Source organism: Microtus oregoni, unplaced genomic scaffold (genome assembly GCF_018167655.1).
Source record: "Microtus oregoni isolate MIOR12 unplaced genomic scaffold, Mior012 000002F_ref0000024, whole genome shotgun sequence".
Classification (NCBI taxonomy): domain Eukaryota; kingdom Metazoa; phylum Chordata; class Mammalia; order Rodentia; family Cricetidae; genus Microtus; species Microtus oregoni.
The window spans coordinates 59336490-59348549 of NW_024543061.1; the positions used below are offsets into that span (position 1 = coordinate 59336490).

The 12060-nt window shown below is 42.2% G+C and overlaps 1 protein-coding gene across 1 annotated transcript in view; it reads right to left on the bottom strand.

Moving 5' to 3' along the window:
* Nucleotides 1–614: 614 nt before the first annotated feature.
* Bms1 (BMS1 ribosome biogenesis factor) overlaps nucleotides 615–12060 on the bottom strand; it is a 35326-nt gene continuing 23880 nt past the window's right edge. The window contains exons 14-23 of the mRNA XM_041643080.1: nucleotides 11610–11683; nucleotides 10943–11119; nucleotides 7406–7594; nucleotides 7149–7329; nucleotides 6920–6978; nucleotides 5805–5927; nucleotides 4810–4957; nucleotides 4319–4494; nucleotides 1594–1755; nucleotides 615–1126 (exon numbers count right to left, since the gene is read on the bottom strand). Coding sequence (XP_041499014.1) covers nucleotides 896–1126; nucleotides 1594–1755; nucleotides 4319–4494; nucleotides 4810–4957; nucleotides 5805–5927; nucleotides 6920–6978; nucleotides 7149–7329; nucleotides 7406–7594; nucleotides 10943–11119; nucleotides 11610–11683 — 1520 coding nt within the window. The 3' untranslated portion in view covers nucleotides 615–895. The remainder of the gene's footprint in view (nucleotides 1127–1593; nucleotides 1756–4318; nucleotides 4495–4809; nucleotides 4958–5804; nucleotides 5928–6919; nucleotides 6979–7148; nucleotides 7330–7405; nucleotides 7595–10942; nucleotides 11120–11609; nucleotides 11684–12060) is intronic.

Below are 12060 nucleotides of genomic sequence, written 5' to 3' on the forward strand. Positions count from 1 at the left end.
GAGGAGAAGAGGATTAAGGGGTGGGAACAGAGGGGGAATGGAGTGAGGGACTAGGAGGAGGGAGGGGAAACTTCAGCAGGGGTGTAAAATAAATTTATCTTAAAAAAATAAAACAAATATAGTCACGTGTAACGCATGAGGATCATCTAAGCCAGGTGCACAATCCCCTGGCTTAAAGCATTTTAAAAGCATGATGCTCGGAGCGTACCTTTAATTCCAGCTCTCAGGATGCAGATGCAGGCAGTGGATCTCTGTGAGTTAAAGGCCAGCTTGGTTTACAAAGTAAGTTCCAGGATAGCCAGAGCTACACAGAGAGACCCTAGCTCAAAAACATCAAAACCAAAACCAAAAGTACTTACTTTACCTAGCTACTATACTAACCAATGAAATAAAACATGAAATTTTTATTACTATCCACTAGGAACAGTAATAAAAGTTTTTCAAAAATTAAGAAAAGATTGCTTAGAACAATGCACTTTTCACACAGAATCCAAAAGCTTGAGTTACTATTTTCCCCCCGGGACCCCCATGCAGACAGCAGAGTAAGCAGTTATTTCTCAGTTATTTCTAGCAAACTGTCATATACTGCCTTCAAATAAATCACTTGGCCAGAGTTAATGGGAAAATAGTTTAATACTTTTATATCACAAAATAAACCGAGACAGGGAGAAGCAGTGAGCTAATTCACGAGCCCTCGGTTCCCCTGATGTGGTGCCGTCTCACCGGACACTGGGAACAAGCACACACCCACCGGCAGGTTCTACTACAGTTCCTGTTGAAGGCAGAGTCAGGAGGACACATCTCAGTCTCCCGGGCTCACACCCTGATGTGTCCTAAGCACTGAAGTCACCAAGGCTGCCGCTCTAGAGGACAGCCCCTCCGTTATGGAGACACTTCAGCTCTCCTTAGCTCTAGCTCCTTTCAGACTGGACTTCTGACTCCGTTTCTCCTTCTGACCCTGGATCGAGAAGAACTTCTTCCTCAGGTCCTTCAGCCGCCTCAGCTTTTCCTCTTCCTCCTTCTGCTTCATCTTCACGTGCTCCTTGTTCTGCAAGCTTCTCTGTTCTTTGGCGTTTTTCATTTTATGGTTGTGTACTGTGCTCAGAGCACCCAGCAGAGCCAGGACCTAACAAGACAAAAGATGGTGAGCACAAGCCAGCCGAAGCCTGCCTGTCACCTACATGATCAGGACCTCCATACCGACTGCTGGTATCAAATGAGATTCAATCTCAAATGGAAACGGAGTGAAAATTCATCATGACTTGCATGGGGATGTAGGTTTGTATGCATTTGATACAACCAATATGATAAAACAATCCACATTTACCACTGTATGGAATCATATGCAGCTAGCTGCTGAGTGGTTCACCAGACAGGTGTCCCTATTCAAATATAGGCGGAATATGACTAACCAAGGATGTCAAACAGCCTCTGGGTTTCCCCCCCAATTTCCAGGTCAGGGGCCTTGCATCAGTCTGGCCCTTATGCTTTCCCAGTGAAGACTCAGAACACAGTGGAAATGACAAGCGTACTGCCCAAAGCACTACTTTCATATCTAAGCACAATGAGAAATAAGTCCCTCTCTGACAGTACCTTCCTCTCGTGAGGTTCACGTATGACAGCCGGTCTCTGCTTGTCCCTTGGCACTTTGCCTGCCTTTGCTTGGATCTTGGGCTTGTTCTTAAATGGCAGAGCCTTCTGCAAGGCTTTCGGAATGTGCAGTGAATTAAAATGTTTCTTTTGTCTCAGGATTGGCTGAAAAGGAAAAAATAAAACTGAGACTAACTTATATATAAAAAAAGTGTAACTTATACGTACTTAAAACTGTATCTAAGATCTTTTCTACAAACTAGCCACATTACCATCTGCTGACTACCAGAAACCAGGATTCAATCACCCATCCAATGTGGACAGCTTCAACAGGCGTCTACACAGCTAGGCAAACAGAGTACACACATCACAGCCACAGGTCTCCTGAAAGCCAACAGGCCTACTTGAACAGAGCAGAGCTACGGGTCTTCAACAGAACATAAGAGATTCAAAGTATCTCAGCAGAGAACTTGGGTTTTCTCTTTGGGAATCTGGGGTGGTTCTCTAGCATAACAAGGAGAGTCTAGATCTCATTGCGACTGTCAACTTCTCTTCCTCATCAGTCAAAGTTGAACTTAATTCTGACAGAAGGACAGTAGACAGCACACAAGGCACAATCTAGACACTGAATTCTATGCTCAAATGAAATATTCTGACCTGGATATTTAACCACTCCAGAGATTACTGTAAACAGAGTTCTGCAGGAGCCACGCCAAAGGTGAGAGGCAGTGTGCAGGGAACATCTCTGCTGGGCTTCTATTTCTCTAAGATATCACCCACAGTGTCTTTCAGAACCCTGGTTACAGACTCAAACTTTCACATTTAAAGAACTTGGATAAGCCTTCTCCAAAAAGGGGTAAACAGGACAGGATGGGATAAGAGGCCCCACCTGTAGCTGAGGAGCTACTGACATTTGGTGGCTACTAGAGAGAGAAAGTAGTTGTTTTGGGGGTACAGTCAATGGCAGAGGACAGCCTAGACCCACATGAATTCAGTAGGCTGTTCTTTAAAAATAAAGAAGAGGACATGAAGGGGGTGGGGGCTAGGAGGAAGAGGTCGGGGGTATCTGTGGGTGGATATGATCACGACATACACATATACATATACGCATATTGCTGTGGAATATTTAACTATGCAAAGATGTGCTGCTGTCTTATCTTGCCTGCCTAAGGCACCTGACTGGTGTAATAAAAAGCTGAATGGACTACAGTGGGAGGGAAGGTACAGTGGACTTCTGGGCAGGGAGAGTAAGTAGGAGGAATTTAGGCTCAGGGAAGAAAGAAAACGAGACACCAGGGTCCATCCAGTCAGACACGGAGAAAACAGGAAAGGACACACAGAGTGAAAGGTAAAAATCACTGCGGCAAAACGCTGATGACTAGAAACAGGAAAATTAATTTAAAAGAGCTAGTGGGACAAGCCTAAGCTAAGGCTGAGCTTTCATTACTAAGTCTTCGTGTCTTTACTGGGAGCTGGGAGCAGACCAAAGGAAATTCTAACTACAGCATATACTCACACATATAATTATATTTATATAACTTATGTAATATAAATGCACATGCATTGCCAAAGAATAAATTAAACAGTCTTTAGAAACTTGTATTACTAGGCTCTAGTAACCAAAATAGAAACAGACTATTAGTATGGAGGGAGAGCCCAGAAATGACTCCAGATCCATGTGGTCAACTATGCAAAGGCAAGCAAGGACACAAGATAACCTTGTCAAAAAACAGTTTTGACTGTATCTCATTGAAAGTATAAAAGTAAGTTTTTAATCCTACAGCTAAATCAGCTCAAAATGGCTCAATGTTAGACCCAAACCCTAAATGTTTTCCAGGAGAAAAATGCCTATATTTTTTCTGGGTGTCACACCAGAAAGAAACAAAACCCCAAAGGGAAATGACATCAAAGTAAAAAGCTTCTGCACCCACCACAGAACAATCTACAAAATGTAAAAGCAAACGCTAAACAGGAAAAGAATATTTGTGAGCTGCCTACCTGAAAGGGGTTAGGACAGGGCTTAAAAAGGGCTCTCACAAGCAAATCACACAAAAACAAATAAGCAGGGCCAGGAACCAGTTCAATCTAACAATGATAATAGTGTCAATGGGTGAAGGCCCCGCCCCCCAGCCCCTAGAAGCTCCTCCAAAACAACCTATCTAAAACAATTGGAAAAACACCTGAGCAAGCATTTCTCCTAAGGAAACAAAATGAGTGATGAGAACAGGGAGACAGGGGTGAGAAGATACAAAATGACAGAAATGCAGGACCAGTGTGACAATGCCCAGAGCAGAAGAGATCTGATACACACAAGAACCATGGTTCATACAAGTGTTTCATGTTTGGGATTTTTGTAAAGTATCTGAGCACGGGGATGAAATGGTAAAATGTTCATCTGCTTCACCCACGCAAATCCACACGCACCTCACAATGTCATTAATTCTTAAATAGAACATTACAATTTTACAAAATATTTTAATTTCATTTCCAATTCTGAGAAAACCACTGGCACCATTTTTCTGTGTTCTTCCCCCAAAACAGCAAACAAATATATAATTGTTTAAATCAGATTCAGCACCTGACTTTATAATTGAAAATACAAGTCATATAAATAGGACATTACAGGGTTGGTATTTGGTTTGATCTCTGGTGCCATAAGAACTAAAATAGTACAAATAAAGCCCCTGAGTGATGCTGCTAGAACACAGACACACAGGCCCTTCCTTACCTTATAGAGTGAGTCCTTGTTTGGCTTCAGTTTGATGCCATGGGCAAGCCTCAGCTGATATGTTGTCCGCATCCCTGACCAGGTGTCTTTCTCACCCACGGGTTTCAGCAAAGATGTTACAGGGTTATAGAAGGCCGGGATGGAGACAGGATACCAAGTCCGCATGAAAACAATATCTAGAAGAAGTTTCCAAAGGTCTGTATCCATCTTGAGTGATACACATACATGTGCACACCCCAAGTCGCCCCAACATCTCTACCTGATTAAACAGTATTGGAAAAAGAACTTAGCCAATTAAACTCCTGCTAACTACCACAAGGCTGTGGGTGTGAGCCCAGCAAGTACAAACACAGTGTGGATACTCCAATTGGACAGGGCTGGAGCTGACAGGCCTGGAGATCAAAACTCCTTCTAATCAATACCAGCGAGAGTCATTAACAAACCAGTAACAAACAACAGTGTCCTCAGCACAGGGGACAAAGAGGTCTTACCACTCATTAGCAACTTGTCCTCAAAGCTGGCCCTGAATGCCCCTTCTGGAGCCCGGAGCGCTTTCTTGATTTGTCCCCTTATTCCACTGACAGTTCGAATGACCGCACCTTCAAATTTGGCTACTTCCAAGGCAGAGTTAAACATTCCCTAAATGCAACAAAATAAAAACACATATATACATTACCATTTATATCACTGGTTAAAAAACAAAAATCAATTCACTAAACGTGAAATTACTAACATCAAAAAGTATGCTACTCAACTTTATTTTCACGAAAATAAACTCTACAAGAGCAAAGAGGTATTTATGGGTGTGAAGTGGCCTAGCCAGCCTCAGCATCCTCTTCTGTGCAGGCTTCACAGGCACTCTACCTCTGTACAAGCACTGAGCTCACCGCCTGCCCTCACGATCTTATTCCCAATGAAACTTCCCACCTGCCCTCTCTGACCCTGTGAAGCTAAGTGCACAGTCTGCTGAAATCTTGCCGTTTGCTGCAAACTGCTTTGCACTTTCTACTCAACAATCAGACAAATGTAATATTTTCTTTCCCCTCAGCTTTAAAGTAATAAATGAGTCTGTGTTGGTTCTGGGATAGTTTCACAGCTATAGTTACTAAGTATTCCTGACTTTAAGTGCAGTACAAATCAAGTCAAGATTTCAAACAGTTTCCTAAAAACTCTAAACTTGCACTTTAAAGTACAGGAAAATCAGCTATCTAACCCCACTTCATGACTCCCAGTCAAAACAAACGCACATCTAGACGCTGTCTAACAGGACCTTCATGCTTGTGGATGATGTGTAGGACCCACAGACGAACTTGTAGCAAGACTTCAGTTTCTAGCCCAAAGATAGCCCATTACAAACATAAAATTATCTCAAAACCTGAGAAGAAAAACCACATTGGAAATACTGCTAGCTCTAAATATTCTAGGTAATAAAAGAACATTCTACTCTTTCTTTAACAATATATAACTTGTTAAAGGATATACAGACCTTAATAAATGAAGTATTCTTGAATATTTTAAAAGGAAAACCAGTTAGCTTTAATTTCTTCACAATTTTTATGGATTTATCCAGGTCAAGGACAACTCCAGTCGCAGCAATCCGAAAGTCAGGCTAAAAAGAACAAAAATTTGAAAATAATAATATAAAAAGAAAAATTACATTTATCTGATGTAATAATACCAAATTTTCATTCACATAAACAGCTACAAAGACAGAATTTCATTTCTTTTCTTAGTAGGTACTTATTTATAGTTTTGTTTGCTGCAGAAACAGTCTAATGCGCCTGGGCTCACCAACTCTGTGGCACAGGATGTCCTAGAATGCTGCCTCCACCTCCCTGGCTGTAAACCAGGATTTTAAGGATGCTAAGTCACTGCTGCTACCTTGAATATGCTCCTGAGAGTGATTTCAAAGTAACGGTTTCACAACAACAATCAACTCAGAAAAGGAAAAGGCAAATTCAGTTGCAACATTTAAAAATGAGATTTTGGACCTCTAGGTAGACTGCCTATTTATTACTCTTTTTTTCTCAGATGTTATGTAGAGCCAATAAATGAAGCTTGTTTTCTGCCCAGTCAAAGACAACTGTGAACACAGTTTGTCCATATCACTACTAAGGGACAGCACCATGCTTAAAGGGTTACAATGGATTCATAAAACGTGCTGTAATAATTAGTATCCAGTGAACACAATTATAGACTTTTTAAGTAAGCTCAAACAAGGCACTAAATTATACAGTGACGTCAGTGCCATTATGATTCTCCCTCTCTCATGACTCCCACACTCTACCTAGGAAAGTCAGGCAGGGCGATTCACACCAGGAATTCCGACATTCAGATGGCTGAGGTTTGCGAGTTCTAGGCCAGTCTGGGCTACATATCAAGACCTTCTTAGAAAGAAAAGCGGGGAGGGAGGGAGGGAAGGAGGAAGGTAGAGAAATAAGAAAGGAAGGAGAAAGAGGGAGGGAGGACAAAGGCTGAGGAAGACGCAGGGCAAGGAGAAACATATCAAAAGTGGTTGATTTTCAACTTAGCTTCATGAATTCAGTTCACAGTCTCTAGTTCATTTGACTGACTGATAAAGAATGCATCTCTGATACTTACCATTGCACCACTGACAGACTGTATTGCCAAAAATCCAGTTCCTTGTGGGGTGATAGGACCTTAAAGAAAACAGAAAAGAAAATATAATAGTCCACACATTTTACTCCAACCTCTTTTCTCAAATAAACAAATCTTTGAAGTTGGGCTTTCGTGACAAGCAGAGAACATACAGCAATATATAACCCTAAATGGCAAAAACTGATCCTATATTATTATAATCACAATTTACCCCAGAAAGTTGCTCCACAATGCATGTGCTGTGGGGTGTATTTTAGAAGCCTCTGTCTGCCATTGTGGTCTTCAATATAGTACAGTGGGATTGTCTGAAACCTCCTCCATCCTACAGAAAAAATAATTGGATCTCGAGACTTGAGGATTTTCTTATACCAGCGATGTTTCTTGAGGCGCATCTAGAGACATAAACATTCAATAAAACAGTGTACATCCAAATAACCTGTCTCCAAGCCTGCAGCAAAAAGCACCTACCTGCACATATCCCACAGTGCCCTCACTATTGCCCAAACCACCCAGAATAATTGGGTAGTGTGGGTCGAAGTTCTGCACGAATTCACAGGGGATGTTTTCAATCTCAATTCGAACATACATTCCAGGTCGAAAACCCTCATATTGAACTCTGGTTTCATCTTCTTGGTCTTCAAATTCAGCATGGTTAAGCTACAGATGAGAAAAGGGACCAGAACAGAAGCACAATGAACCCACACCACCAGTATTCTTAGTCAACATTAAGATTAAATTTTTAAAAATACAAAGGAATCATGGACACAACAATTTAGGTTTTTATTGTAATAAAAAGCCATACCCTCTTCAACTCTAAGATATTTACAACTTTAAGATATTTTCCAACTGTATTTTCTGTTGCTCCAAGTCACAGCCACTAACTCCAAAAGGATCTCTGAATGGTGCTCAGCAAATGGTGTTGGGCTATACTCTAACTCTCCCGGCTCTCTGGCAATCATTTTATATAACTTTGTTCATCATCAGTCTTAGGACAGCCAATCCATTCTCCCTTATCCTCATTCTAGCTGTTTCTGCTTCCAGACAGCTGTGTTCTGGTGTTTGTACCCACACAGGCTTTTATTATGACTCTGCACTGTGGGTTAAGGACAAGTAACAATGTGGCAAAATAATTTTTTTTTAACAAGATCTGTGTAATCAAGGCAAGCCTCAGTCTTCTGAGTGCATGGTTTATTAAGGTTGCACACTGCACTTGTATTGGCAGGTGTCTGTGACCCAGCATGCACAGGAGGCAACAGTCTACAGATTATTAAATCACATCTCTATTCAAGGGCAAACTTTCGGTTCCCAAAAGAACTTTTTTTTTCTCATTTTTTCAAAATCCTTTGAGTCCTCTTTCTTCACCAACTATTGCTCCATTTCTCTGCTTCACTTTGAACAAAATTCCATGTTTTCTGAGTCAGTCTCCAGACCAGCAGCTGCTTGTCTTGTAGCCGCCTTCACCTACCATTGTTTGAAAGCATTTGCCAGTCACCACACACCTCTGCCATGCCTTATCCAGTGGTTGTTCCGCCCCTAGCAATAAGAACTGAAGTATATTCTGTATATAAATGTTGGCTTCTGGCACACCTGCTCTTTGAAATCTCCGTCTCTTGGCCACTCTTCAGCCTATGCCCCATCTCTCCACTCAATTGTTCTCCCTCTCTGTGCTAATTTCCCTAGCTACCTTATGGCTTGAAGGAGCTTGAGTCCTGCGTGTCAAGGCCCTGATTGAACTTAACACTGTTTGTGTGAGCATCATCACTAACCTAACCAGTTATCAAAGCTACACTACCTAGAGGCTTCCTACCTTACCGTGAAAACTGACCTGTTCAGGAATTTCCAGGTGAGCTTCCACTCACTCTCTACTCCTACATACAGTCCACCAGAAAACCTACCGATCCATCCTTTGGAAAAAATTACATCTAGACCTCACCTACACTGCCATCTCCACCCAAACTGAACTACCTTACTCCCTGCATCCCTTCACAAGGGAGAGATCATGACTGTCTTTTTCTGCCTAAAGCCTTCCCTAAGCCCCACACCACTCAGGAAAACATGAAGTTCTGTATAACTGCCCACAAGGTTTTAAATTCTGGGGCTAGAGAGATGGCTCAGTGGGTAAGAACACTGGCTGCTCTTCCAGAGGTACTGAGTCCAGTTCCCAGAAACCACATCGTGGCTCACAACCATCTGTAATGAGATCTGGCGCCCTCTTCTGGCCTGCAGGCACACATGCAGGCAGAACACTATATTCTTAGTAAACTTGAAAAACAAAAAAAATTTAAATTGCAAATGGCTTGAACTAGAGACTACAAAGATTATCTCTGTATTGTTTAGTCACTCCTGTAAAAAGTCAATACAGACTGGAAACCACTAATTTATGACTACCAGGAGACACTTCTTCACACTGGAGTCTCTACCCTTCCAATCTTAGGATGTGCTGAAGTGAGAGGCAGAGACACTTTCTCTGACCAGATGAAGGTCTAGACAAGCAAAGCTTGCCAACCACATTTTCAAGTTCAAAGGAATTCTCAGTGCTTCCACCAACAAAGTGTGACTCAAACACTCCATCAACTGTGCACAGTTTTGTGTCCTTTGTGTCTGCTTCTGGTGAAATCACTGCCCACCACGGCCATAAGCAGGAGCACCCCCACTTCTCCTTCTGCATGCACTCCTCTCCCATCTGCATCCGCCTTGACATGTAATACCCATCTGAACAACCAAGATGTGTCAAAACTCCCCCAGAAAGAACTTTGTGCACATAAGTCAAACAAACCATTCAGCTACTTGTTCAAAGCATTAAGTGATCAGAATTTGAACCTAGGCTTGTTCCGTACATCAATATGTCAGTGCCAAGAGATGCAGTCAGCACCACTACCAGCAGCCTTTAGGAATCTCCACTCAGGTAAACCAGACCCTTAGGAACTTCAGGGCAATTGGAGAGAGGCTAAGTTACAGCTTGCCAGGTAAGAAGAGGGACGGGCAGTGTGCAGCTACAAGTCAAGGTGTGGACTTCTTCAGAGTGACTCTTCCTTAGCTGTCCTTATAATGAGAGGTAACTTTCTGCATCTTTGTAAGCTATATATTTTTTTTAAAGTATGTAATTTACAAGGTATTAAGCTTAAAAACTAAAGTTTATTTAAGTGAAATATATATAAGCTGGTTTATTTACTCATCTTAAAGTGCCTTCTTTAGTGGGCTGGGGAGATGGCTCAGTGAGTAAGAATGCTTGCTATGTGCAGGCATGAGGACCTAGTTTGGACCCCCAGAACACACATAAAAAGTAGGCATGGCTATGCATGCCTACAACCTCAGCTCTGTGGTAGGTGGAAATGGGGGACTTGGGGGTCTACCAGCAGTGCTCCAGCAGGGTTCAGCAGGAAATCTGTCTCAAAGGACGACAGTAGACAGCAACAGAGCATGGCAGATATGCTCTTTCAGCTACACAGATGCTCAGAGGCATGCATTCACACACACATACACAGAAAAACAATTTTCCTTTGTAAATGAAATTTTAGGTGGTTTTTATGTGATGCACTGTTTAGATTTAGAAATGAGTTCAGAGAGGAGTGCTAAAATGTTTAAATCCAAGGCCACAAACAATTTGGCCTGAAAAAAAATTGTAGTTTGAGGATTTTTAACATTCTTGAAGTGTTATCTTTGTAGGCGGTTCTGATTTTTCAACTGTGTTGGTGTTTCTTGACTCTCATACAAAATATAAACTAGATCCCAGAATAAGTACCTCTCTTCTCACGTTCCCTTAACTTTTCTATCCTGCCTCAATGGCATGAGTTCCTTGGAAGCAGGGACCATGTCTCAGTCATCACTGCTTGCCAAGTATGTGGGGCTTGGTACAAGGTAGTGCTGATGAGAAGAGAAGGCAATCAAGGTCTGAAGAATCCCATCACACAATTCCAACCTGGGCTCAAAGTCAAAGGAAAACGAGGGGCAGGCCAGTAGGTGGCGCTGCCTTGGCAGGCAGTCAAGGACTGCCTGCTTTCTTACCTGGGCTTGTCTCTGCATTTCACCCTTAAGATCATCGAAATATGTGCTTTCTCCCCCATCGTACTCCGCATCAAACAGCTCCTTCAACTTCCTCTTCTTATTCAGGTGCTTTTTCTTGGCACTTTCCTCCTCATCTGGGTCATTTTCTTCCTTAATGTCTTCTTCTGTATCTTCACTCTTAAATTTCCAGATTAAAAAGTATTGAGAAGCTTAGGGAGAACTTTCTTTAAACAAACAAAGCAGATTTTTATAGTGTTTGAGCTTACAAATTCTTTGATATGACTATCATGACCAAACAGACTTTGGCGCTGATCTGGTGTGGCAAATTGCATGAGAGAAGTGTCTCCCAGCTAGATGCTCCAAGACACTGTTCAAACTACTATCTGCAAGAACAAGGAACTTTTTTTTTTTAATTGTGCCTTTATCATTGAATGTTGGCAAAAGAAAGACAAATAAAAAGCATGAAGTTGACAGATGACGACAGCAAGGAGGAGGGCTGGACAGTGGCAGCATCCATACGCTGTACAAATGAACTGTTGCTCATCTGCTGCCACTCTCTAGGAAGCTCTCTATCCATGACAGGGAAGTCAAGATCTACATTGCCCAAAGCAGACCCCATAAGACACACTGACCGGATCAAGCTGGCAGAGCTACATCAAAGCCATACCTGAGTATCCGGACCTGGTTTTCCCTTGTGCACGTCCCCTGTTTCTAGGTCTTCGAAGTCCCCATAGAGCTCCTCTGAAAAAGAACATTTCCATGTCTGTCTGTGACACTAGCACCACCCAGCCTGGCCAACCCTGTGCTCTGCAATCCAAACCTCATTTCTGGTGTTTCCATCACTATACATGAGTCCTAACTTACATGGCCTTACATGTAGGAAAAGTAAACAGATCTGAGACTTAAACCTCACTTATCTCTCACGTCAAAGTAATGGACACTGTATAAGTGCAGCCATGAAGGTGAGCTCCAAAACATTTCAAAGAATGGGTGAAGAGACAGCCTGAGAGCAGCCCATGTGAAGTGTCTCAGAGAAGACAACACAACAGAGGGCACCGTGTCTGGGGAAAGCTAAGACAATGTAAGTACAGAACCTGGAACAAAACTGGAGCTCAAAA